We start from the raw sequence: 24314 nt of genomic DNA on the forward strand, positions 1-24314 counted from the left end.
TTAGTTGCTGTGCTTTTGGCTGAGAACTATAGCAGTTATCAAGCTTCACGCTTCATGTTAGATTGGTGATGTTTCAGAAATTCATTTATATCCTCTTCCTTATCCAAGTAGTCTTGAGTATTCTCTAATGACAACATAACCTGTTTGATACTCCACTGAGCTTCATCAAATCATCCCCATCACGAGATCAACATATCACCAGCTCTGCTTCCATACCAGTCAGCATAGTCATCATTCAGGAAATAGCCCCTATGGAGAAGAGACATGCCATCCCTGTCACCACTAACACCATTTACTAATACCAATAATTAGGCAGGCTCTGAGAATAAGAGGCTCAGCCTAGACCACCTATCCTGCTTCTAGCCCACTACTAAAATCTTCATGTAGGCAGTTAACCTTTGTTGAGATATGATCTGGTAACTAATTCCAAAGGTACCACACCCCGTTTTCTCAGCAACCATAGCTACTAAAGACTCAAGAGAAAGAAAGTCCTTAATGCCAATATCCTTGGCAACATTTAAATGCCTGAACATTAGAAAATGATATGGCCTTATTAATGGAAATGACACTAAAGAAGATGTGTAGCATCTGCAGGCTACAACCAATGGGGCCTTTCCATTTGGCTTGCTGAAGGAGCTCCCTGAAAGCAGAGACCTTAATTTTCTATTTATTTTACTAGTACATGATACAGTGCTTGAAAGCTACTCATTCATCCATGGAAATAGTTTCAAGATTATTTCTAAAAGTATGTGTTTGTATGAATTACCAGAAATGGTCAGTTGTCATCAACTTTGAAATCTATACACAACCTAGCAAGACAGAAGACCTCTTTGTAGTTATCACATTGACAAAAGTCTACCCCAATACCTAGCAGCACCTACTACTCACTGGATCATATATAAACTCCTCTGTTTAGGATTTAAGGCTCTAACAAAATAGATCCCATCTTACCTTTTTGCCCTTATTGTTACTCCCCTTCATTCACAAACTACTGTCTACTCTCTTATGGGGAAAACCAGGGGAGATAACTTAAATATTGTATGTGGGTTCAGAAGGGTGTGAAGGAGACAGGAATGACAAAAGGTGGGACCAAACAAGTTAGGCAGACTGGGTTTAACTGATAGGGAAAATGTCTGTTGACAGAAGTGACAATTAGGCCTGTCACCCTGCACCATCTAGACAAGGGCCTGTGGAAACTAGCAAGCAAAAGACAAGAGTTTGTAACAAATTTAATTAAGGGAACTATGGTCTAAACAGGATGAGAATAGGGGTTTCTACACTTCCAGACTATGGGCAAACCACAGGGTCAGGGGAGGGACTTATCTACACTGAACTAAACCTAAAGCAGGACAGGGTCCAGAGCTGAGAGCCTCACCTTGATTGACAGGAACATCGGAATGTTCCCGGAGGCCGTGAGGACAAGAGGAAAGGCAGTTGGCCAGAGAGGGTATAAATACCCTGACAGACATCTGAGAGAGACCCCCCTTTTGGCTTTTGGCTTTGGCTTTTGGTTTTGGAGCCTTGCCTGAAACCCTTGACTTGAAACATTAATCTGATCTTGAACAATGATTGACCTGTGGGTCAGACCCTGGATCCTCTGATTCACTCTGAATCCCCCTAGATATTTAGGCATCTATAAACCATCTATAGATACTTAGGTATCCTGGGAGGGGGAGTCGGGGGAGGGGGGGGGGACCGGGAAGTGGATAGGAGAAGAAGAAGAGGGTGGTAAGGGTGGTATTTCCTGAAGGCTGTAGGACTAGCACAACGACTATTCCCAATCTGTTCCTGATCATTCCTTTCCCTTATTAACAACATAGATAAAATTTATTAAGTACCTTCCTGGAGTAGTTATTCCATCACCACTCTGGGGAGGGAGAAACGCAGTCAGATGAATGTTATCCAAGGTTAATAGAGCCCAATACTAATAATCAATCAACCCAGGTGGGACCTGAAAGGGTTACCCATCCACTGACCTTTAGGGATCCTGCCTGGGCACTGTTATAAAGAAGGGCAGTTATTATAACATCCAGCTGAGTGGCAGGACTCTGGTGTCCCTGCACCAGCCATCAAGGGGAACCAAACACAGCTTCCTCAGATCAATATCTTGGATTAATATACTAATATAATAACTAGCCTAATAGTAGCATTGTTATTAGTACATATAAAGATACCTTCTCTTATTTTTATAACAATGCCAAGAAGCAGTTAGGTAGAGCAGTGGATAGAACCTTGGAACTATAGTAAGAAAGACAAATTCAAATCTATCTTTGGATATTTACTGGTTCTATGACTCTGGTCACTTAAATTCTGCCTCAATTTCTCCATCTCTAAGATAGAGGTGATAATATTAGCACAACACAACACATTTTGACATGTTGTCATGATAAAAATGAAATTATATTGGTAAAGTACTTTGCAAATATTAAAGTGTCATAAAAATGTTGGCTATTATTAGTTGGTTCTTAATACAGTAACTAGTACCTAATAAGAGCTTAATGCTTATTGACTTAAATTGGCACTTAAGATGAAATTATGTCTTTAAATGTTATACATAAGTACATATGCAATATCTATTTGGTGGATTTATGAAAATATTTTCAAAATAAGTTTTAACAAATATAAATTCTCTCTAGTATTTCCCCCCTATTATCTCAAAAGTCATCCCATGTAATTAATAGTATTTTTAAAAGAAAAAAAAAAAAACATGATCGATAGTACATTAAAGTCTCAAAATTTGTGCAATATGCAACAAGTATGGACCTCAAGCCATCTCAGAGGGGGTAGATAGTGTCCTCTCATATCTCAAGCTACATTTGTTCTTTATAATTTTCCAACATCACTTTTGTGTGTGTAGCTGTCCTTTTGATTCATATTGTTGTGTTGTTAGTGATCTAATCAGCACCTCTGGGTTTAATAAACATATCTAAGAAAATGATTCCCAGATCTGCATATCTATCTCTAACTTCTCTCCTAAACTCTAGTCTTCCATCACTAACTTCCTCTTGGGCATCTCAAAATGGATGTCCATAAGGATCTCAAACTCAACATATGCAAAAGGGAACTCATTATCTTAGACCAACTGAGGAAGCTAGTCTACTTGTAGTCCAACGGATTGCTCAGAAGCCTAATTAAAATAATCTTCCAAATCATATTTCAATACTTTCACATAGAAGCAGTTCTCAAGGAACTTAAAAATCAGTTCAGGAACATAAAAACACATAAAAACGGTAGGCAAAAAGATTAAAAACAGTCATCAAGATGGTTCCCTAGATCTCATGGACTGTTTACCAGTCCTAAATATTGCTTTTATAATATTTCGGAATAAAGGGATAACAGGTGGGTCTCAAATTCATCTATCTGAGCAAAGTTAGCCCAAACTGTCCCAGGTCTGCACCACAACATTTTTTGCTTTAATAGTCCCAATGGGTGTTGTGGAAGTGTGAGTGTTAATGCGCATCTCCTCAGTTCCACTTGTGTCCTAGCAGACATCTCCCAACTTCCTCTCTTCCCGTGAATGACACCACCATCATGCTAGACATCCAAGTTAAGAAAAAAAAAGTTAAGCTTTATAGAAAAAAGAAGAAAATTAGAGGAAGAAGGCAATCTCTGTATCATCCTCAACTCCTCATTAATACTCATACCATATATGCAATCTTTCCTCTCAAGTTTTTCATGTCTCTCAAATTCATCTATTTCTCTATTTTCACAAAGCCACTTCACCATCCTGATATTACTATTGCTCTGTCAAGAATGCCACTATCTTTCCCCCTTGTCACCCAGGCTTGCAAATTAAGGATCATCTTGATCTCTTCACTCTCACTTCACATATCTAATCTCTTGCTAAGGCCTATGAAATCTACCTTCATAATGTCTCTCAAATATATGCCCATCTTTCCTCTGACATTGCCAACATTGAGGTGTGGGGCTTCAACATTTCAGGCCTAGACTACTGTAATATATAGCCTGCTGTTTGGTATTCTTGCCACAAGTCTCTCACCATTCTCTTCCGTGCTCTATTTCAGTGATGGCAAACCTTTTAGAGATGGAGTTCTGGGCCCCACTCCAACCCCCACACCAAGTGCCATGCTGCCCCCCACCCTGGACTGTATGCCATGCCTCTCTCCGCCACCAAGTGCTGAGTGTGCCCTGCCCTCCCCCTTACCAACCACACAAGTGAGAGAGAAAGTGCTCCCATTGGGCTGTTGGGCAGAGGGGTAGCAATGTGAAAAAATGTTATCAGTACAATGGAGAGGGGGAGGGTAGCAGCTCCATCCCAATCCCTCTGTCTTTCAAGTAATGAAGTTTGGGGGAGGGTATTGTTGGGGGTAGAGTGACCCACATGCCCACAGAGAACACTTTGCATGCCATCTTTGGCACCCATGCCAAAGGTTTGCCATCACTGCTCTATTCAACTTTTGAGGTGATCTCCCCAAAATAAGAGTTCTGACTATAATGTCCCTCTACTCCCCACCTATTCAATAAATGCCAGTGGTTCCCTATCACCTCCAGGTTTAAATACAAAATCCTTTGTTGAAGTCCAAAGTCCTTCATAACTTGCCTCCCCACCAAAATACAACTTTTCAATCTTCTTATACCTCTCTATGAACTCTGTGATCCAATGATACTGTTCCTCCTCACTTTTGCCTCCTATCTTCCTTCAAGACCCTAAAATTCCACCTTCTGCAGAAGGCTTTTCCTCATCTTCTCCCTTCTTCTCTCAACTTGCCCTTACTACCCTATAAAACCTTCCCTCTGAGATTACATTTAGTTTAATGTATATTTATATGAATATATATATAAACAAAGATAAGGATATCTTGTGAATATAATTTTTACACATTTTCTTTCCATTTAGAATGTGAGCTCCCTGAGGAAAGGTATTTGTTTTTGTAGTTCTTTGTATCTCCAAGGTAAGTGCTTACTGACTGATTAAATACATTCAATAATCTATTCATCAAACTATTTCTTCCATTTCAAATTAGTGTTTTATGGACATATTGTGATGATACATAGTACAGAAAAGAGCAAAGAATGCCCTAGGAGTCAAGAAAAACTGGGTTCAAGGCCTACCTGTAATATAAGCTGACTTGTGTGACCAGGAGCAAATTGTTTAACCATTATTAAATGGTTAATACCCCAGGCAACTTTCTAAGATTATAAAGTGTGTAAGGGTTGCCGAATTGCAATGGTAAAAAGAATTTCTACCCAGAAGTTTTCTACACCAAATAAATCACAGGTACAGAAGAATCCTTTCCCCCTCAAAAAAAAAAATCCTTGATAAATAGTAAAGAAGAAAAACTTTCAAAATTAATCTAGACATATTTGAAAGAAATCATCTTCCTTCAAAAGATAAATATCCATACAAATAAGTACAGTTTATCAAGCTCACCGTATTTCAAGGCAACCCAACTTCAAAGCAATTTCCTGGTCCACTTGATCAGCTATTTCTAACATATAGTCGTTTTTCACCTAGAACATATGAAGCAAGCATGTGTCATATAAAGAAATAATTCTTTTTAAAACAAAGGATTTTTTAATGATATGAGAGTAGATAACTATCTAGCACCACAAAAAATGGTGATCAATTAAGAAATGGTTTGGAAAAAAGATATTTATTTACAAAAATTATTCCAATTTATGTCACCTTACAGAAATTTAGTGATCACTAATATTGGAAAAGTAAGGACATCATAACTGTTCTAACTGGGTCTTCCATATACTTATGTTATGTAATGCCAAGCAGGTCCTCACTGTTCCTAGGCAATTCTACTAATGGCTCTCTTATCAAATCATTATCTCACTTTCCAGAAGTAGATCTTCCAAACCTTTTCATCCCAACTCAGACTTACCATGGCTCCCTCTCCCTCAACTATCTCCTCATATTCTATTGAAAAAATTGAGGCCATTTGCTATGAACTCCCTCTTTGCCCTTTGTAGCTAAACTCTTCAAAACAGCTAGCTGCAATGAATGCCTCCACTTTCTCTGCACTCTTTCTTTTTAACTTCTTACAATTCAGCTTCAAACCTTATCATTCCACTGAAACTTTCTCTTCAAAGTTATTAATGATAAAGTTTTCAAATCAAATGATCTTTACTCAATTTTCCTTCTCCTTTACTTCTCTGTATCCCTTGACACCACTGATCACTCTTTCCTCTATGATTCCCTTTTCTCTACAAGTTTTAGGGACACCATTCTCTCTTGGTTCTCCTCCTACCCATCTAACCATTCCATCTTTATCTCTTTTGCTATATCCTCTTCCATATCATGCCTTCTAGCCATAGTTATCCCATTGTTCTGTCCTGGAACCATTTCTACCTCCTCACTATTTCATTTGGCATCTCATCATCTCCTATAGATTTAATTACCATCTCTATGCTGATGATTCTCAAATGTACCCTGCCCCCAAATTCTCTGATCTCAAATATTGAATTTCTAACTGCCTTTCAGACATCTCAAACTAGATATTCAGTAGTTATCTTAAACTTATTGCTTCCATAACAGAACTTGTTAGCTTTCCCCACAAACTCCCTTCCCCTCCTCCTTTTTTTTTTCTTACTGTCAAGGGAAACATCATCCTCCTGGTCCCTCAGGCTAGACACCTTAGTGTCATCCTGGACTCCACACTATTTTCCCCCCCAATATTCAATCTGTTGCCAAAGCTTATTTCCCCTCTGCAAAATCTCTTGCATATTTTCCCTACTCTCCTCCAACACTGCCACCTCTCTAGTACAGGCCCTCATCAGCTCACAGTTGGACTATTGCAGTAGCCTCCTCACTGGTCTCCATGCCTCACATCTCTTCCACATTCCAATCAATCCTCCATTTGCTACCAAAGTGAATTTTTAAAAAAGTACAAGTTCAGCCACATTACTGCCCTACCCAATAAATGTCAGTGGTCCTCTATTGTGTCCAGGATCAAATACAAAATGCTCTGTTTGGCATTCAAAGCCCTTCATAACCTAATACTTCCCACCTTTCCAATTTGTTGACTCTTTACTTCTCAACATGTACTATTCAATCCAGTGACACTGGTTCCCTGGCTGTTTCTTGAACAAGATACTCTATCCCTCAATTCTGAGCATTTTTTTTAAAGTACCAACTAAAATTCCACCTTCAACAAAAAACCATCCCCAACTTCTTAATTGGAGTATCTTCTCTCTCTTGATTATTTCCTATTCATCTTATATATAGGTGGCTTTGTATGTTTCTTTGTCTGTTGCCTTCACCCATAGACTGTAAACTGCTTGAAGACAGTTACTGTCTTTTGCCTCTTTTTATATCCATAGCACACCTAGCACATAGTAGGTATTTAATAAATGTTTATTGATTCACTGACTATATGATTTCACTTAATAACTGATTTCCATGCATTAAAAGCTATAATCATCGAACACCAGCTATGTAAATATAGACTAGGAAACTAAGACTTAGAAAGGCTAAATGATTTGCCCAAAGTCACACAATTAATAAAAGACAGGGCTGGCACTGGACACAGGCAGGCCCTTTGATCAAAGTTTTCTGCTACTTCTACTACAGCATGCTCTTTCTTCCATAAAGAAGGGATGGTACTTCACTGCCTCACAATGTTAATGTCTATAACAAAGAACCTATTTATATAACCTTTTATAGTTCAAAAGTTTGCTCCCTGATATAAACCATTTCATTTCATCCCCACAATAACTTCATGTGTTAGGTACAGAAAGAACTGTTATGCTCATCAAAGAGGTAAGGAATTGAGAATCAAGATGGATTGCCTAGGATTACACAAGTATTAAGAGGTAAAGCTAGACCTCAAATCCTTAACACCACACTATTTTCTGAAACAGAACTAATTAAAATGAATTTAATGTTATGTTAAAAAAAATTAGCAAGCCAATTTAAAAAGTAAATTGGTCATACAAATACAACTCAGAAATTATTTTGTTGTCATTTCTTCTCCATTGTTGATTTATGCAAATTCAAATGTGTACTATCTTAACCTCAACATGAATTCCATTTATCTTGAGGTGGTAATGCTTATTGATGGAGCTGTGAACAAGTAGTTATTCTGGATAGTAATTTGAAGTAAAAGCATTAAACTGTGTATACCCTTTAACTCATCACCACTACCACTATTAGACCTATACTCCAAAGCAATCAAAGAAAACAGAAAAGGACCCATATGCACAAAAGTATTCACAGCAATTCTTTTGGTCATGGACAAGAAATGGAAAATAAGGGGCTGCAAATGGCTGAACAAAAGATGGTATGTGGTTGAAATGGAATACTTTTATGTTATAAAAAAGAAGGATGAAAGGGCTAGTTTCAAAGAAACCTGGGAAGACCAGTAGGAACTAATGAAAAGTAAAATGAGGAGCTTTATATATACACTTATTAAATGCCTATCATATGTCAGGCATGATACTAAATGCATAGCCTACAAAAATTAACAAAAGGCAGTGCCTGCCTTTAAGAAACTCATGTAAAAAGCATTAGAATTATGAGAGGGTTAGAAAAATATTCTTGTAGAAGACGGGATTTCATTATTGTTTTAGAAGGCAGGATTTTAATTGGGACTTAAAAGAAATCTAGAGAAGCCAATAAGAGATGAGAAGAGAGAACATTTCATTTATTGGAGGATAGTCAGAGAAAACGTCCAGAACCAGGACAGGAATTGTCTTATTTATGGAACAGCTAGAAGACCAGTGTCTCTGAACTAAAGAATATGTGGCATGGAGTAAGAAGAATGAAGGGGTAAGGGACGGCTAGGTAATGAAAGGTTTTGAAAACCAAACAGAAGATTTTGTATTTGCTGCTGGAGGTGATAGGGGCCACTGGAGTTTATTAAGTGAGAGGTTGGAGGTGACACTGTTGGATCTGCTCTTTAAGAAAAACACTTTAGTGGCTGAATAGTCAATGGATTAGAGTAGGGGGAAAGTTAAGGAAGATAGATCCACTAGCAAGCTATTGCAATAGTCCAGGCCAGAGGTAATGACAACCTGCCCAAGGGTAGCAGCAATGCCAGAGGACATAAGAGGGCATATTTGAGAGATGCTGCAAAGGTAAACTGACAGGCTTTGGGAACAGAGCAATAGTGAGGAACTGAGAGTAACACTTTAGGGTACAAGCCTGAGGTACTGAGAGGATGGTAAGGTCCTCAACAATTAACAGGAAATTTTGGACAGAAATAGGATAATGTAATAGGACAATAATAATATTGTAAAGATAAAAAAAAAACAACAACTTTGAAAGCAATAATCAACTATGAATCCAGAGGATCTATCTATGATAAACAACCTATTGACCTCCTTAAGAAAAGGTAATGGGCTCAGGGTGGAGTTTGAAATGTAATCTTGGGTGTGGCAAATGTGGTAATTAATTTGGTTTGACTATAAATATTTGTTACAAGGGTCTTGATTTTCTTCCCCAGCTACCCCTTAGAGGAGAGGTGGGGGGAAGATTTCTATTAATTTTTTAAAATTAATTTTAAAAACCATGTTGATTGAAATGGGTGTGAATATTATAAGTTAATATATTAATATATATTACTATGAAAGTATGTCTTGAAACAAAGAAAGGCAAGAACAACAAACAATTATTTCACAAAACTGAGTCGAGAAATTTCTTGGATAAACATACAAAATCACCTTAGTAAAAAGTTTCAATATCATGTTTAAATATTCCAGCAACTGTATAGTTGATGTTATACAAAGAGCACAGAATATTGGTGTCAGGAGACCTGAGTTCAAATTCAAGATCAGCTTTTTATTAGCTGTTGATTTAGAACTCCAACCTTACTTACTCAAATGGAAGACAACATCATCCTGCCAGTCACTCATCTTCTCAAGTTTGGTGTCATCCAGGATTTTGCTTCATTCCCATCTCAATCCCTAACAACCAGCCCCATTTTCTGATCTAGTCAGCTTGCCAGATTTACTAATTCAATATCCACATTATCTCTTATATCTATCCCATTTAATAGGTCAGGCCTTCATCTTTTCTTTCCTGTTCTATTGCAAACCTCTTGCAGCTACCCTCTCCCATTTACATGTTTACTTGGCATGGGGGAAAAGGGGAAATAAGGTGTTGTGTGTGAAGACCAGAGGGGTTAGCAAGTTCAACTCTATTATAGACAAGAGAGGAAATAATATCCATAGAGGTGTTGACCTGTGTGAGTAGATAAGGGGAATTTTATTCACCCTGGAGTTCTTTATAACCAAAAGAATCATACAGTTCCAGCCTCTAAACACATCTTTTAACTCTAAATTTAAGCCACCTTGATTCTATTGATTTTAGTTTCTTTGTCTGTAAAATGAGGAAGTATATAGGATCAGACTAATACCTTGAAAAACCCTTACAGACAATCTAGCCCAAATTTCCCAAAACATCACATAGAATAGGAATTCAAGCTCTCCAACTCTAAACTAATTGCTCCTTCTGAAGACATCACATTGGCAGACTTCTTAGGTGCTTACAATCTTTTGTCATTTTTTAAAATTTCCCCACAATACCGTGGTGATATAAATGGTCTAAATAGTGCAGTGAATAGTGCACTGGAGCTTGTAGTTAAGGAGATTCAGACAAATCTGGCCTTAGACAGTTACTAGCTGGGTGATTCTGGGCAACTCCCTTACCCTCTGTAGGCCTCAGTTTCCTTGACTGAAAAATAAGGATAAAAGCACCTACCACCTTCCAAGGTTGTTGTGAGGATCAAATGAGAAAATATTATTAAGCATTCTGCAACCTTTGAAGTGCTACATAAATGCTAGCTTTTATTGTTAATGTCATCATCATATCAATTATAAGCAAAGACACTGAGATTGAAAAGGTAAACTGACTTGCTCCAGGTCTCCTAGTCAGTAAGCAGAAGAAGCAATATTATCATCCCTGGTCCTCCAAATCCAAATCCAATGATTTTTCCATTACACCACAGTGCTGATAGCCCCAAATGATAACCTTATGAAGACTAAAAGCTAAGTGTAGTCTAATAAGGGAGGATCTTTCTTAATATTAGTCTAGTTTTGGAAATCTATAAACATTTTCATTGTGATAATTAGATTAAGTCTACACTGCCTATCTCTAGATTTAATCACCAAAGATGAGAACACCTCCAATTCTGGGAGGTCTGTAACCCTACAGACCTACAGACCCTACAGTGCTAGAGTGGGTGACAATCAGAATCAATTGACTGCCCCCTAGGCAGTACTATGAGAATTGTCTATTGTGATTGGACATGCAAATTAGGAGGGAGGAACAGGAAGTGACACATAAGTGACCCCTTTAAAAGAAGAAGGTCCTCAGTCAGCTGATGTCTTCGGTGGAAGACAGTATCTGGTGAGGACCTCTTCTGGTTCATGGAGGAGTGTTGGAATGCCTAGACTCTGGTGGGACCTCTGACTGCTTCCCTTTGGGTAAATTAAGCTGACTCTTTCTCTCTCCCTTGGCGTTTCTGGAGGCTCTACCCTCAGGGAGGCCTCTCTTGCCTCTCTAATTGTAAAAGGCCTTGTGGCTAGAAGCCTTGTTTAATTCACCTCTGTGCCCCTCTGCTGGGCCTCTAAATTCTTACCTGGTCTGGGCCAGAGTTTCTCTCTCTCTATTTCCCTACCTTCAACATTCCTAATTGTAAATAAACTTCCATAAAAGTCAATTTTGATTTGAGATTATTCTTGATTGAGGATTGATAATAGTTCAATCCTCTGGTCACCTCTGGTGACTTTTAATATATTGAACCCATAAAACCCCTTTTTCCCCCTTACATCACCCAATGATTACAAATACCTTTTGAACACAGGCACAAATACATATGCTACTCTAAGAGTTGACTATTCATTATACTAGTAATATCAGACTAAAATCCTTGTAGTCCACACATTGCCTTAGAAAACCACAAATTAAATTTTCTATTTTGAATATTTTTATTTATTTTGTTAAACATTTTGCAATTATATTTTAATATGATCTGCCTGCTCTTTGGTAGCAGTCTGACATTTTTACTTTATATTATCTAACTTCAATGAACTAGCATTCTAAAAGTTTTCATCTCTTCTCTCCATTATTATTTTGTATATGAAAAGTTACTACTAATGATTAGATAGATTTAGACAATCACTTGCAGGAAACAGAATTTAAAGAGTCAATAAAGAATGCTTCACCTCCCATCTGTTTCTTCAAATGCCAATGAGGTCACACTTCCTCCATTTGTTACAGTTTGACCTCCAATAGCAATTTCAAGAAATTCTGTGCTAATTATCAAGGCTTTAGAGTCTGTAAGTCAGTTCTCTATGAAGTATTGTGTAGAACTGAATGGATAAAAATTACTCCTTCTGCCAAGACGTTCAGATCTCCAGATGTCTGTTATATATGCTTCCTCTAAAGTTTTTGATTAAGTAAAGTCAACCCACTTGGGATATATCTAGTATTGAATCAACTGGGCATGCCCTGCCAACTGCTAATTGTGCAGTTATCATCCCCCTATTTTTCTTTCTACACAGCCATATGGAAGATCGCTTTACAGTTCAATCAGACATTAATTTGACTGCCATTGTTTGCTGGGTTTTTAAAAATTACATTATTTGCAGTATTCCTGTAATTAAATGACTAATGCACACAATTCTGATATCTAGATTTTTTTTTCCATTTCATTTTAGATGAATCAGGGAGAGGGCCTAGAAGCAGATAGCAAATTGCATATTCCTAACCAGAGATTAAGTAGAGCAGATCTTTAAAATAAATTTTTTGTACTAGTTTATAAAATAAATGGAGAACTAATAAGGAAATTCTTCTTTTTCCATCTTTTCTCCTACTATTTACACAGATAATACTGACCTTTTGTTCTTGTATGTAAATCATTTAATTTTATATAACTATGAAGTAACCTATTGGTATTCTTGTATTGTAATAAATCTATATATTCATCTGAGCAGTATAGTCACTTATACTCCAAGTTTGGCTTTATCACAAATATCGATTATCTCTAAAATAACTAAATTTGTACTTCATTACAAATTTACTTTGTAATGTAAAGTACTTCAAATAAAATTATTTGATTGTTATAATTTCTTTCAATCCAAATGGTTTTTTAAGTACTATACAGAAATATGTATAGTATTATAGTTTTTATTTATAAAGGGTTATCCTGCTACTTTGATAAAGCTCATTACAATCTCGATGGAATTAAATTTTTTCTGAAAAACTCATGAACTGATGCAAAGAGGCTAGAATAACCAGTAAAACAATATATACAATGGCAACAACATAAACAGAAAGAACAACGATAAACCTTCCCCTCCTCAGAATTCTGTATATTGATAATAGTGGCTGTCCCAAAAGAAGAACTGAGAAAGTAGATTGTCCTTTCCTCATAGTAAAGGTGGAGGACTCTTGTGTGACTTTGTATATTCTTTATAGATTGTAGATATCAGGCCTCACTGAAGCTTAGGTAGTTGGGAAGTGAAATGGTAATATCTGTACATTAGCAGAGCAATTTGGTAGAGAGAGCAGAGAGGGAAAGATTCAAAGAACGGAGGGAGTCTAATTAGGAGGCTGCCTCAAGATTCTCAGCAAGAAACGATAAAGGCCTGAAGTAGGGTGAGGATCATGTGAATTATAAATACTAGCAAACACAGTTATTGGTTTTGGATTCTGAAAACTTGTAACAATTTTGTAACAAAAATTCTGTTATAATGGATAGTTTGCTGGATAAGGGAGATGAATAAAGATATTTCAGAAATAAATGTAATTTTAAAATGAAGAAGGTAATAAAAATAACATTTCAAAAGAATGTTAGCAATAAGAACAAAACTTAGAGGCCTGAAAAACTGTAATAATGTAATAGCATACAACTTCTGTATTGATCTCAAATGTTATTTAGGTCATCATAGATGGTCAATAAACACTTATCATTTAATTGAAAAAATATCACTATATACACAGCAATTTTGTAGTGATAATAAAAAATAGTAAAAATATAATATGTGTAGATGTGGAAAGAGGCACAATAATATACCACTGAAGGAGGTATGAACAGATTTGATCTTTAAGAAGGCAACTATATATTAAGAACTCCAAAATTTTTCATATTTTTCAACTCCAAGGTACATACTGATAAGACTTAATATTTCTTTTAGTCTGTCTTCTTCCTCACTGCTAAGTGATATAAGACCTTACATATAGAATAGCTGTCCTGATTGGAACTTAAGAAAGTCACAGGAATATGGTTATGGATTGTAGAATCAGATTTAGGGTAGTTGCTGAGGAAAGCATTACATAAAGCACATCCAAAAAAAAGAATGGCATTAAATTTCTATACTGTCTGTTAGATTTAAGTTGATTAAAAAAAAATTAATGATTGGTCAGGAAAAAAAAATTGTCCAAAGGAAAGGGCTGTTTTATAGTCATGTTGGAAGGCTATATGCATTTATTTCAAAGTTGTTGCCAGTCACACAACATTATAACAAGAAGAGACATTAATGATTATCTAGTCCCATTCTTTTACCCTGTCACCAAGGAAATGAAGGCCAATAGGGTTGAAATAAATAGGTTTTGGTTTCACAGTAAGTGACAAGAGCTGGGGCTCTCAGAGTCAAAGGGTAAAGAAACCCAGTCCTGGCTTTTACTAAGACAAGAATCTCCTTGACAATATCAGTGCTAGACTAAAGAATTCTAGGGAGGGTGAACCTAGTAATTCCCCAAACCACCTATTAGATTTTTGAATAGTTCCAAGGGTTAGGAAGTTTTCTTTCACCTGTAATTCTAATCTACACCACTTTCTACAACTTTTGCTCCAAGTTCTGCCCTTTGGGATCGGTAACAACAAATTGAATCCCTCTTCTAGAGAACAATTCTCTTTGTTCCTTCTAAGTTCTTGTTCTTTCCACTATATATCATTGTGACTCTTCAAAATTTTTTTTGAAATATATGTTTTGGAATCCAAAAGTAATTTCTTGTCATTTCAATGGTGACAAATATTTCTCCTTTGAAGGTAGAATTTTTTTTTCAATAACCAAAGTTCAGAATCAAGGTAAATAGAGGGAACAAACTGAGCTAATCCCTGTTTCATAAGCAGGCTCAAAAAGAAATTTCAAAGAAAGCTTCCCTTCCTCCCCCCAATTTCTTTTTTTTTTTTTAAACCCTTGTACTTCGGTGTATTGTCTCATAGGTGGAAGATTGGTAAGGTTGGGCAATGGGGGTCAAGTGACTTACCCAGGGTCACACAGCTGGGAAGTGGCTGAGGCCGGGTTTGAACCTAGGATCTCCTGTCTCTAGGCCTGACTCTCACTCCACTGAGCTATCCAGCTGCCCCCAATTTCTTTTTTTAATAACAGTAATGTTACTAGAATATAAATGGTATAACTTCTCAATACCTCTGGTCATACTTCATTTTACTCTCTAGTCCTCTCCATACCAACCTGCCCCTTCCTCCCTACTTTCAGTTCTGGAATCAATCAAATCAGGGAGCTATAATCTTTTTTTTTTTTTTTTTTTTTTTTTTTTTAAATTTTAAACCCTTAACTTCTGTGTATTGACTTATAGGTGGAAGATTGGTAAGGGTAGGCAATGGGAGTCAAGCGACTTGCCCAGGGTCACACAGCTGGGAAGTGGCTGAGGCCGGATCTGAACCTAGGACCTCCTGTCTCTAGGCCTGGCTCTCAATCCACTGAGCTACCCAGCTGCCCCAGGGAGCTATAATCTAACTAACTATAAGTCCTCCTGGAAAGTGTTTCTCAAACTATTTCCATATGGCTCCACTCACCATCACTGTAACTTTCCAATGGAAAATATTTTTCTCTGGTCACCAACCACTCTACTATGCATATTCTCTTCTGCTATAAGAATGAAAATTTGTTGAGGGCAGGAACTGTTTTCATTTTTTAAAAATCAATGTCCTCAAGTTGCTAGCATTGTATTTAACAAATAGTATGGGATTCTACATTGTCTTTTATTCATTCGAGGTGAAGAAAATTTCTTCTTATGATATTAACAGTGGTATTGCTGTTTGTTTTAAACTCTCACCTTCTATCTTAGTATCAATACTGTATATTGATTCAAAGATAGAAGAGTTGTGAGGGCTAAGGGGAGTTAAGTGACTTGACCAAGGTCATGAATCTAGGAAGTGTCTGGGGCCAAATCTGAACCCAGGATCTCTCATCTATATGCTTGGATCTCACTCCACTAAGCCATCTTTGCTGTTCCCAGTACTGCTATTTTTAAAAAGGAATAAAATAACTTTTATTGCTTTATAGCACTACATCACATTACTCTGTAATAATAATAATAATAACAGCTCACATGTATATAGCATTTTAATTTACAAATTAGATAAGAATTCATATTTCTTCAGTATTTGAATATTTCTAAATAACTTTCTTTATAATAACTATGTGGCAGTTAGTACAAAGATTATTACAAATTTACAGATAAGGTGACTTGCTCAAGGTCACAAAGATCAACAGATGAGAACAGAACTAGATTTTTGAACAAGCCCAACAATGCTTTCTTTATTATACTAAGTGATCTCTCATAAAGGAAGAACTAAAAAACAAAAAACAGAATTCCTAAAATTATAATGATGATGAAATTCAAAAGGATTAGTAAATATGCCTGCAAAATTATTAAACTGTGTACTTTAATACTTTTTTTTGTTTTGGAGCTCATACTAGGATACAATATGATGCCTAGTACTAGCTTTTAATCCTATAGTTAGAAAACAATATTCTCTGAAATTATATGAGAAAGCAGGGTAAGCTAGTAACAGTATGATATAATGAAACAAAGTCAATAACTCTGTGAACAGTGTGAGGCAAGAATCGGAGTTCAGAAAATGAATACTATAGTATGACTTCTGTTAAGAAGTTATTTGAGAAATAACTTCCTAAAGAAGTTTCCAAAGAAAATAAGCAAAGCAAACTCAAGGCTAAATTTGAACAAAGAAATTATGCAAATAGTGATTTAGGGTCTTTGGAAGTGAGTTAAATCTCTTACAATAACTGGGTAAGCTACTACAACATGAGAATTAAAAGGAACTTTGTAAACTGTTGTAAAAGTGAAAATTGGGAAAAGCCATCTAGACGTGTATATATTTCTATGGACATGGGAAATGTATCAAAACTACATTTCCCGTGATCCAGCTGTTTCCTTTTCCGGGTCTTTGGGGCATGGGGAGGTCTACGTTGACTCAGAGAGGGTTTAAATCTCCTGGGTTAGGAGGAAGTGGCCTCTTTGCTAGTAGGGTCTTGGCCAGCAGATTTGGGAGGTAGAGACAGGAAACAAAATGGAGGCGGTGGCAGTTTTGAATGCTTACAAGCGCGTGGTCTAATGATTTTATCTATCAGCATGGCTTTAATTAAAATACTAATTTATATTTTTACACAAGCCTTTATCATTTTTCATATTTATCATTGTTTAGTTCAATTTTTAGTTGAAGCATTAATTGGTTCATTCTACATCTCTGACAAAAGGTCACATAAACTTCTTTCAGTATAGAGGCAGGTGCTCTGTCCTGGTGACATCACTGATTATGCCTCATAATTTAAGGATATTGACAAAGGAGATGAATCCATAAAAAGGCTGCTTTGAAAGGTAAGAAGTTTCTCATCATAAGAATTCTTCAAAAAGTGACAGGATTAGGGGGCAGCTGGGCTCAGTGGATTGAGAGCCAGGCCTAGAGATGGGAGGTCCTAGGTTCAAATCTGGCCTCAGCCACTTCCTAGCTATGTGACCCTGGGCAAGCCACTTGACCCCCTATTGCCTAGCCCTTACCACTCTTCTGCCTTGGAACCAATACACAATATTGACTCCAAGATGGAAGGTAAGGGTTAAAAAAAAAGGTGACAGGATTACACATTTTGCCAGTATCACACTAGTGAAGAGAGGAATTCATACACCTAATACTGATGGAATAAAGTATTATTTAGGTATTTTCCAACTGTAAGGCAAATTTTAACTAACTACAAAACTTTTAATACCAAAGTTCTTTACTTCCAAAAGCTAAGAAATTCTTTAAGAAGTTAGTTTTCCCCCTCTACGCCTTGTTCCTGGTTCATAACATTTCAACTACTAAGAGCTAATTTGGGAAAAACTTTATAATATTTGGTCTAAAGAAACTAGGTTATATATGTGATTATAACTATTATAATCTTTTCCAACTACAAAATTTTACACGATTATATGCTGTTATGAAAAGTAGTATGGCATAGTAGCTAGAGGTTTGGTTTTGAGGCTTTGAAGCTAGAAAGATGTGTTCAAGTTGTGCCTCTGATAACCTATTGATTGTGTGATCATGGGGAAACCACTTAATTTTATAGTGTTCTAGGCCAAATGTGTCAGTCACATGGTTGCACACTCCCAAGCATAGCTCAATTATATTAAAATGTAACTGAGAAATATGTAACTAAACAAATACAAAAAATACAGATAATATCAATAAGTAATTTTCTATGTCAGTATGTGACCTACAGAGATCACTGGATGTAAAGTTTATTGGTCCTTGTTTCTATTTCAGTTTAAAATCATTGTTCGAGGAAATACTCCAAGACTAAAAATTATAGAGAAGGTGCCAACCTGGATTGGTAGAAGGAGTTTCCTAACTAGGAAGATCCCTACTCAAATGAATCTACAGGTTCAAGGTCTATCTCTATGTGGTCATAAGTGCATCTTTAGCAAAATCTGGTTCAGATGATCCTTCAAACCACACACCCACAAAAATTGGATGTCCTACAAACCACTAATATTTTTAGTCCCATTTTATTAATTTGGTACCATAAACATACTAGAAGTTGTTTATCAATAGGTTTTTTTTTTTAATTTAAAGGAATTATCCTTATAAATGTGTTACTACTCTCTATCTTTCTTTTGTTATTCTCTCAGCTAGAAACTTCATACTTAATCAGAAACAAAACCAAAGTCACTTTCACATCCCCCATGGCATCTTCCTCTGCAGAGTTCCTCTTTTATTCTAGCCTATACATATACTCTTTCTTATCCATTCCATCTTCTCCAGAATATAGTTCCCTCCCCATTCTTTCACTATAATCTTTAATGTTTACTTATCTATTGGCTTCTGCCTTGCTGTCTGTAAGCATAGCCAAGCCCCCTTGTCATAAAAAAAACAAAAAACAACCACACTTGAACCTATTATACTCACCAAATATCTCCTTCTACCTTTGCTCCCCTTCTCAAATTTCCTTAAGAAATTGATGTCTTAAGCCTTGATGTCTCTCCTTCTTCCCTATATACTGTCTTCTAAACTCCATGCGATATGATATATAACCTCAATTAACTGAAAATTTTGCTCTAAAGTTATTAAAGATCTCTTAATTGCCACATCAAAAGGTCTTTTCTCAACCCCTTTCCTTCCTAAACTCTGAAGCATTTGACACTGCTGACCACCTTCTCCATCCCAAGTTTTTGTGGCATTGTTCATTGTATTTCCTGTTCCTTTCTGATTTCTCTTGAGTTTCATTTGGTTAATAATCATCATCCACTTTAAGTCAACTCACTTACTATTCACAAACCCAAAGGCTCCACCCCAACTCCCCAGCCCCATCCCCGGGCTCTTTTTCCAACATTCTCTGGCTTGGTGATCTCATTCCAGTGGATTTAAATATTACTTCAATGCAGATGATTCCCATTTCTATATATGTAGCCCTAGTCTCTCTCATGTTTCAGTACAAAACATGAATTGTCAATTGTATCTTTCAAATTAGATATCCTATACACACTTCAAGGAGAATTAATGTCAAAACAACTCATTATCTTTCCTTAAAACCCCACTTTTCAGAATTTTTCTATTACCGTTAAGTTTAACAATACCTCCCAATCACCCAGGTTTTCAAACTCAATGCCACACTCAACTCTTTTCTCTCACTAACTTGAAAAATCCAACTAGTTAGCAAATATTGTAATTTCTCTCTCAGGTAAGGGAATAAGCATTTATATAGCACCAACTATGTACCAGAGACTGTGCTAAGTCCCTTTAACAAATATTATCTCACCTGTTCCTCGCAACAAGTCTAAATCAATTCCATTTTATTGGTGAGGAAATTAAAGCAAAAATACATTAAATGACTTACCCAGGGTCATACAGTAAAATATGTGAGGCTGGACTTGATCTCAAATCTTCCTGACTCCAGGCCCAATATTCTATCTACAATGCTACCAGATGTCTCTTCACTCACAAGAGCTATGACTGCAGTTCAAGTCTTAATCACCTCTTATCTGAAATACTACAATAGACTACACCTACTTGATCTTCCTGACTCAATCCATCCCTGAAAGAGTTACCTGACTGATTTTCCAAGAGTGAGAGTTCAATCCCATCACACACCCTAATTAGTATCTAATATATCCCTTCCAACCTTCCATCAAATATAAAGGGCATTCAGAGTTCTTTAAACATGGCCCCTTTTTATCCCCAACATGATTCTTTATTTTCTTGCCCTCCACATCCTCTGCTTGCAGGCATACACAGTGAGTACTTGACAATGTTTCCTGCCTTGTATCTGATTCTTCATCTCCTGGGCCAAGCTTTCACAAACATGCAAGGAATGCTTTACCTCTAAACCTCCAACTCTAGGAATCCCTGATTTCCTGTAATATCTGGCTCAAGTGCTTCCACTTTTTAAAAGGCCTTTCTTGGACATATCATACCAGCTGTTGGTGCAATTCTCTCTAAAGCTGCCTTGCGTCTTCTCTACATTTATCCTGTATATTCTCATTTATATATGATGCTGCCCACCCTGTTATACAATATAAGCTTCTTAAAGAGATAGAGATTTCACTCTTGGCAATGAATAAATGTGTGTTGCTTGAATGATGTGGAAAAAAATTAAAGGCAATTTAAACTAATTAATTATTTAACTTAATTAAAATTTGGAAACACATGGAAACACAAAATACATTAGCACTAATTTCTCTCTAAATGGCTCAGTGGATCAAGCAGTGGCCTGAAATAAGGAAGACCCAATTTAAAATTTAGCCTCAGACATTTACAGCTATGTGATGATGGGCAAGTTTCTTTACTGCTGTCCGCTTCAGTTTCCTCAATTGTAAAACAAGGGCAATAATGATACTTCTTTCAGGGAAATTGTGATAATCAAATAATGTTTGCAAAGCACTCAGCACAGTACCTGGCACATAGTAGGTATTTAATAAACACGTGCTTCTTTCATTCCATGATGAAAAACTATCATAATTTGCACTCCTCTAATTATAAGCTTTCTTAATTTCTCATATGGTGATTGATATAGTAAATAGTGCACTATAATTGGAGAGAAAGGGACTGGATTTAAATCCCACACCTGTTACTTATGACTTAAAAAAAAAATGTTAGATTAAGTCATGTAACCTTACCAGACCTCAGTTTCTTCATCTATAAACTGAAAGAGCTAAGCTATACAACCTACCACTCCTTCCAACTTTCTATCCTATGGCATGCCTAAGAGCACATTATGCATATAGAAAGGGCCAAAGCCTAAACAACCAAATGAAAATATTAATGGCTTCATGTACCTGCTGATAAAAGAAATTCAAAGTTGGCTTGTCTTCTGTAAACTGGTTCAGAAATCCTTTTGGCAAGTAACGAATTCTCAACTCATATCTAGAAGAGTAAAAAAGAACAATCAAGTTAGAAATAAAGATTATGAAAATTCAGTCTATAAAAGTAATTCATGCAAAATAGAAGTTCACAAACTGTTTTCTTCAAAACCCTATGAGTAATATATTTTAAGTATTGTTATCCACATTTTGTAGAGAAGGAAATCGTGACTTAGAAAGATCAAGAGACTTGATGAATGTCTCATAAGTAGAAAGAATTGATTGAAAAGTCAGGATTTATACCCAAATTTCTCCTGAATTCTAACTTGGGACTTGCTCTATTATACCAGTGTTTCTCCACTATATTGCAGGTACCATATTATTATAATTATGTAATTGCCAATACAAATATCACATCAATTCTGTATCCTAAGACTGAAATGTAGAATATAGCCATAAGAACTATTCATTTGATCTGAAAGAGCTATTTGAAACCTTTATAAATCTTAACTAGAATGGGTATAGTACAGTGAAAAGAAAACTGGCTCTAGAAGCAAAAACCATGAGTTCTTAATCATATCTTTACTTTGGGCTTTAATTTCCCTACGAATAAATGGAGGGATTAGACTAGATGACCTCCAAGTGACTGATTTTTCTACTTTGCAACACGGTAAAGACTAGGAAAAAATAGATTTTAGTGAGTTTTAGAGAGGAAGATTTAAAATAATTCTAGGGTTGGAAAAGACATCAGAAATCATAAATGAATGAAAAACTACTTAAGTGCTTGCTATGGGAAGCACTGGGGGAAGCGTTAGGGATACAGAAAGAAGAGTAAGATAGTTTATTTTCTTTAGAAGAACATATTCTAATAGAGAGAGAAAATATATGTTATTTTAGCTTTTAGTGAGATGGGACTACCCAGTAGTCTTTGATGCTAATGCGTCTTTAGTACTGTTTCCAATAATAAAATTAAATTCATTAAAGATACTGAAACTTTTTGACTACAAGGTCTTTGGTAATGCAAAGTTTCTGCTTTAGATCTTCAGTAGTTGGGGTGGCTTAGGAAGCAGGGGCTATATGTGGTACCTGCAACAACATTTTCCAGGCCATATATATCCACAAGTGGTACTTCCCTCAACAATGGCTGATGGCATGAAGTAGAGTTGGGGAGGTAGAAGCTAAGCTCATAATCTTGTAGATATTACTATTCATGGAGCTGTGGGACAAAGAGTATTGGAATGTCTCTAGCAGAGTCCGATAGGAGGTGTCATCAAAGTAGAAATGCTGGCTGGATCTGCCTAACACATGCTACTTTTTCACCCTCCTTCAGGTAGACTTGCTTCTTCCACTAAGCTGACTTGCTTGTCTCCTTGATGATAGTTAATAAGCAGGTGGTGTTGGTGGAAGCCAGAAAAGAGGGTCCCTCTTTCATAAAGGTTCTTTCCCTGGATTGCTGCTATAGTAGCCAGGTAGAAGCAGTTCAATACATAATTAAATAGAAATCCCAAATACAAGTGGTCTCAGAGAATTCAACAAGGCAACCAAGTAAAATAAAGCACTGAAATTCACACATAGGACCTTACAGAAAGACCTGAGTATTAATACCTCCTCACTTACTAGATACAACCCTGGACCAATGATTTAAATCTCTCAAGGCTCAGTCTCCTCATCTGCAAAATCGGGACAATAACAGCACCTATCATACAAACTGCTGTGAAAATAAAAAAGTGGGCCATATGTAAACCTGAAAGATGCAAATATAATAAAAATTATTATCCATTTGAAGATGTCTAGTGATAAAGAATTCGGAGGTGGTACATGCCACTTTTGGACAGCTATAGTTTCTTGTATCCAATCAAATCAGCTTTAATGTATCTGCCTTCCTCTCATTACATCTAGTTCTGCCCTCTAAAGTCAAGTAGAACATGCTGATCCCTTTTCTATATGACAGCCTTTACGATACTTGAGGATAGCTACTATTTCTCTACTGAGTCTTTGCTCCTCTACACCAAAAACAAAAATCCAGTTCCTTAAAATCAGTGGTTCCCAAACTTTTTTGTTCTACCGCCCCCTTTCCAAAAAAAATATTATTTAGTACCCCTGGAAATTAATTTTTTTATTTTAATAGCAATTAATAGGAAAGATAAATGCACCTGTGGCCATCACCGCCCCCCTGGATCGCTGAAGCACCCACCACGGGGCGGTGGCACCCACTTTGGGAATCACTACTTTAAATGATCTTAAAGGGGGGGGGGGCAGCTGGATAGCTCAGTGGATTGAGAGCCAGGCCTAGAGATGGGAGGTCCTAGGTTCAAATCTGGCCTCAGACACTTCCCAGCTGTGTAACCTTGGGCAAGTCACTTGACCCTCATTGCCTACCCTTACCACTCTTCTGCCTTGGAACAGAACTTTCACACAGTATGGGCTCCAAGACAGAAGGTAAGGGTTTAAAAATAATAATAATAAATAAATGATCTTAAGAAAATGTTGCCCAGGATTATTTCAGAAAAAGCTGGAAAGACTTACATGAACTGATGCAGCGTGAAATAAGCAGAGCCAAGAAAACATGGTACACAGTGACAACAATATTGTACAATTATCAACTGTGAAAGACATAGCTACTCTTAGCAATACAAGGATCTAGGACAATTCTGAAGGACTAAAGACAAAGAATGTTATCTCCTTCAACAGAAAGAACTATTGTAATCTGAATGCAGATCAAAGCACACTATTTTTCATTTTAGTCTATTCTTTTTTAGTTAAAGTATCTTGGTCCAACTTGAAGTTCCAAGATGGTTAA

General features: G+C 36.6%; 1 protein-coding gene across 5 annotated transcripts in view; it reads right to left on the bottom strand.

The window, feature by feature from the left end:
- PTK2 (protein tyrosine kinase 2) overlaps positions 1-24314 on the bottom strand; it is a 410474-nt gene that overhangs the window by 217872 nt on the left and 168288 nt on the right. For all 5 annotated transcript variants that reach the window (XM_044669284.1, XM_044669268.1, XM_044669260.1 and 2 more), the window contains 2 exons: positions 21491-21578; positions 5393-5472 (listed from right to left, as the gene is read on the bottom strand). In XM_044669284.1, the coding sequence (XP_044525219.1) occupies positions 5393-5472; positions 21491-21578 (168 nt within the window). The remainder of the gene's footprint in view (positions 1-5392; positions 5473-21490; positions 21579-24314) is intronic.

The sequence above is a fragment of the Gracilinanus agilis genome, chromosome 1, assembly GCF_016433145.1.
Source record: "Gracilinanus agilis isolate LMUSP501 chromosome 1, AgileGrace, whole genome shotgun sequence".
In the NCBI taxonomy this organism is placed as follows: domain Eukaryota; kingdom Metazoa; phylum Chordata; class Mammalia; order Didelphimorphia; family Didelphidae; genus Gracilinanus; species Gracilinanus agilis.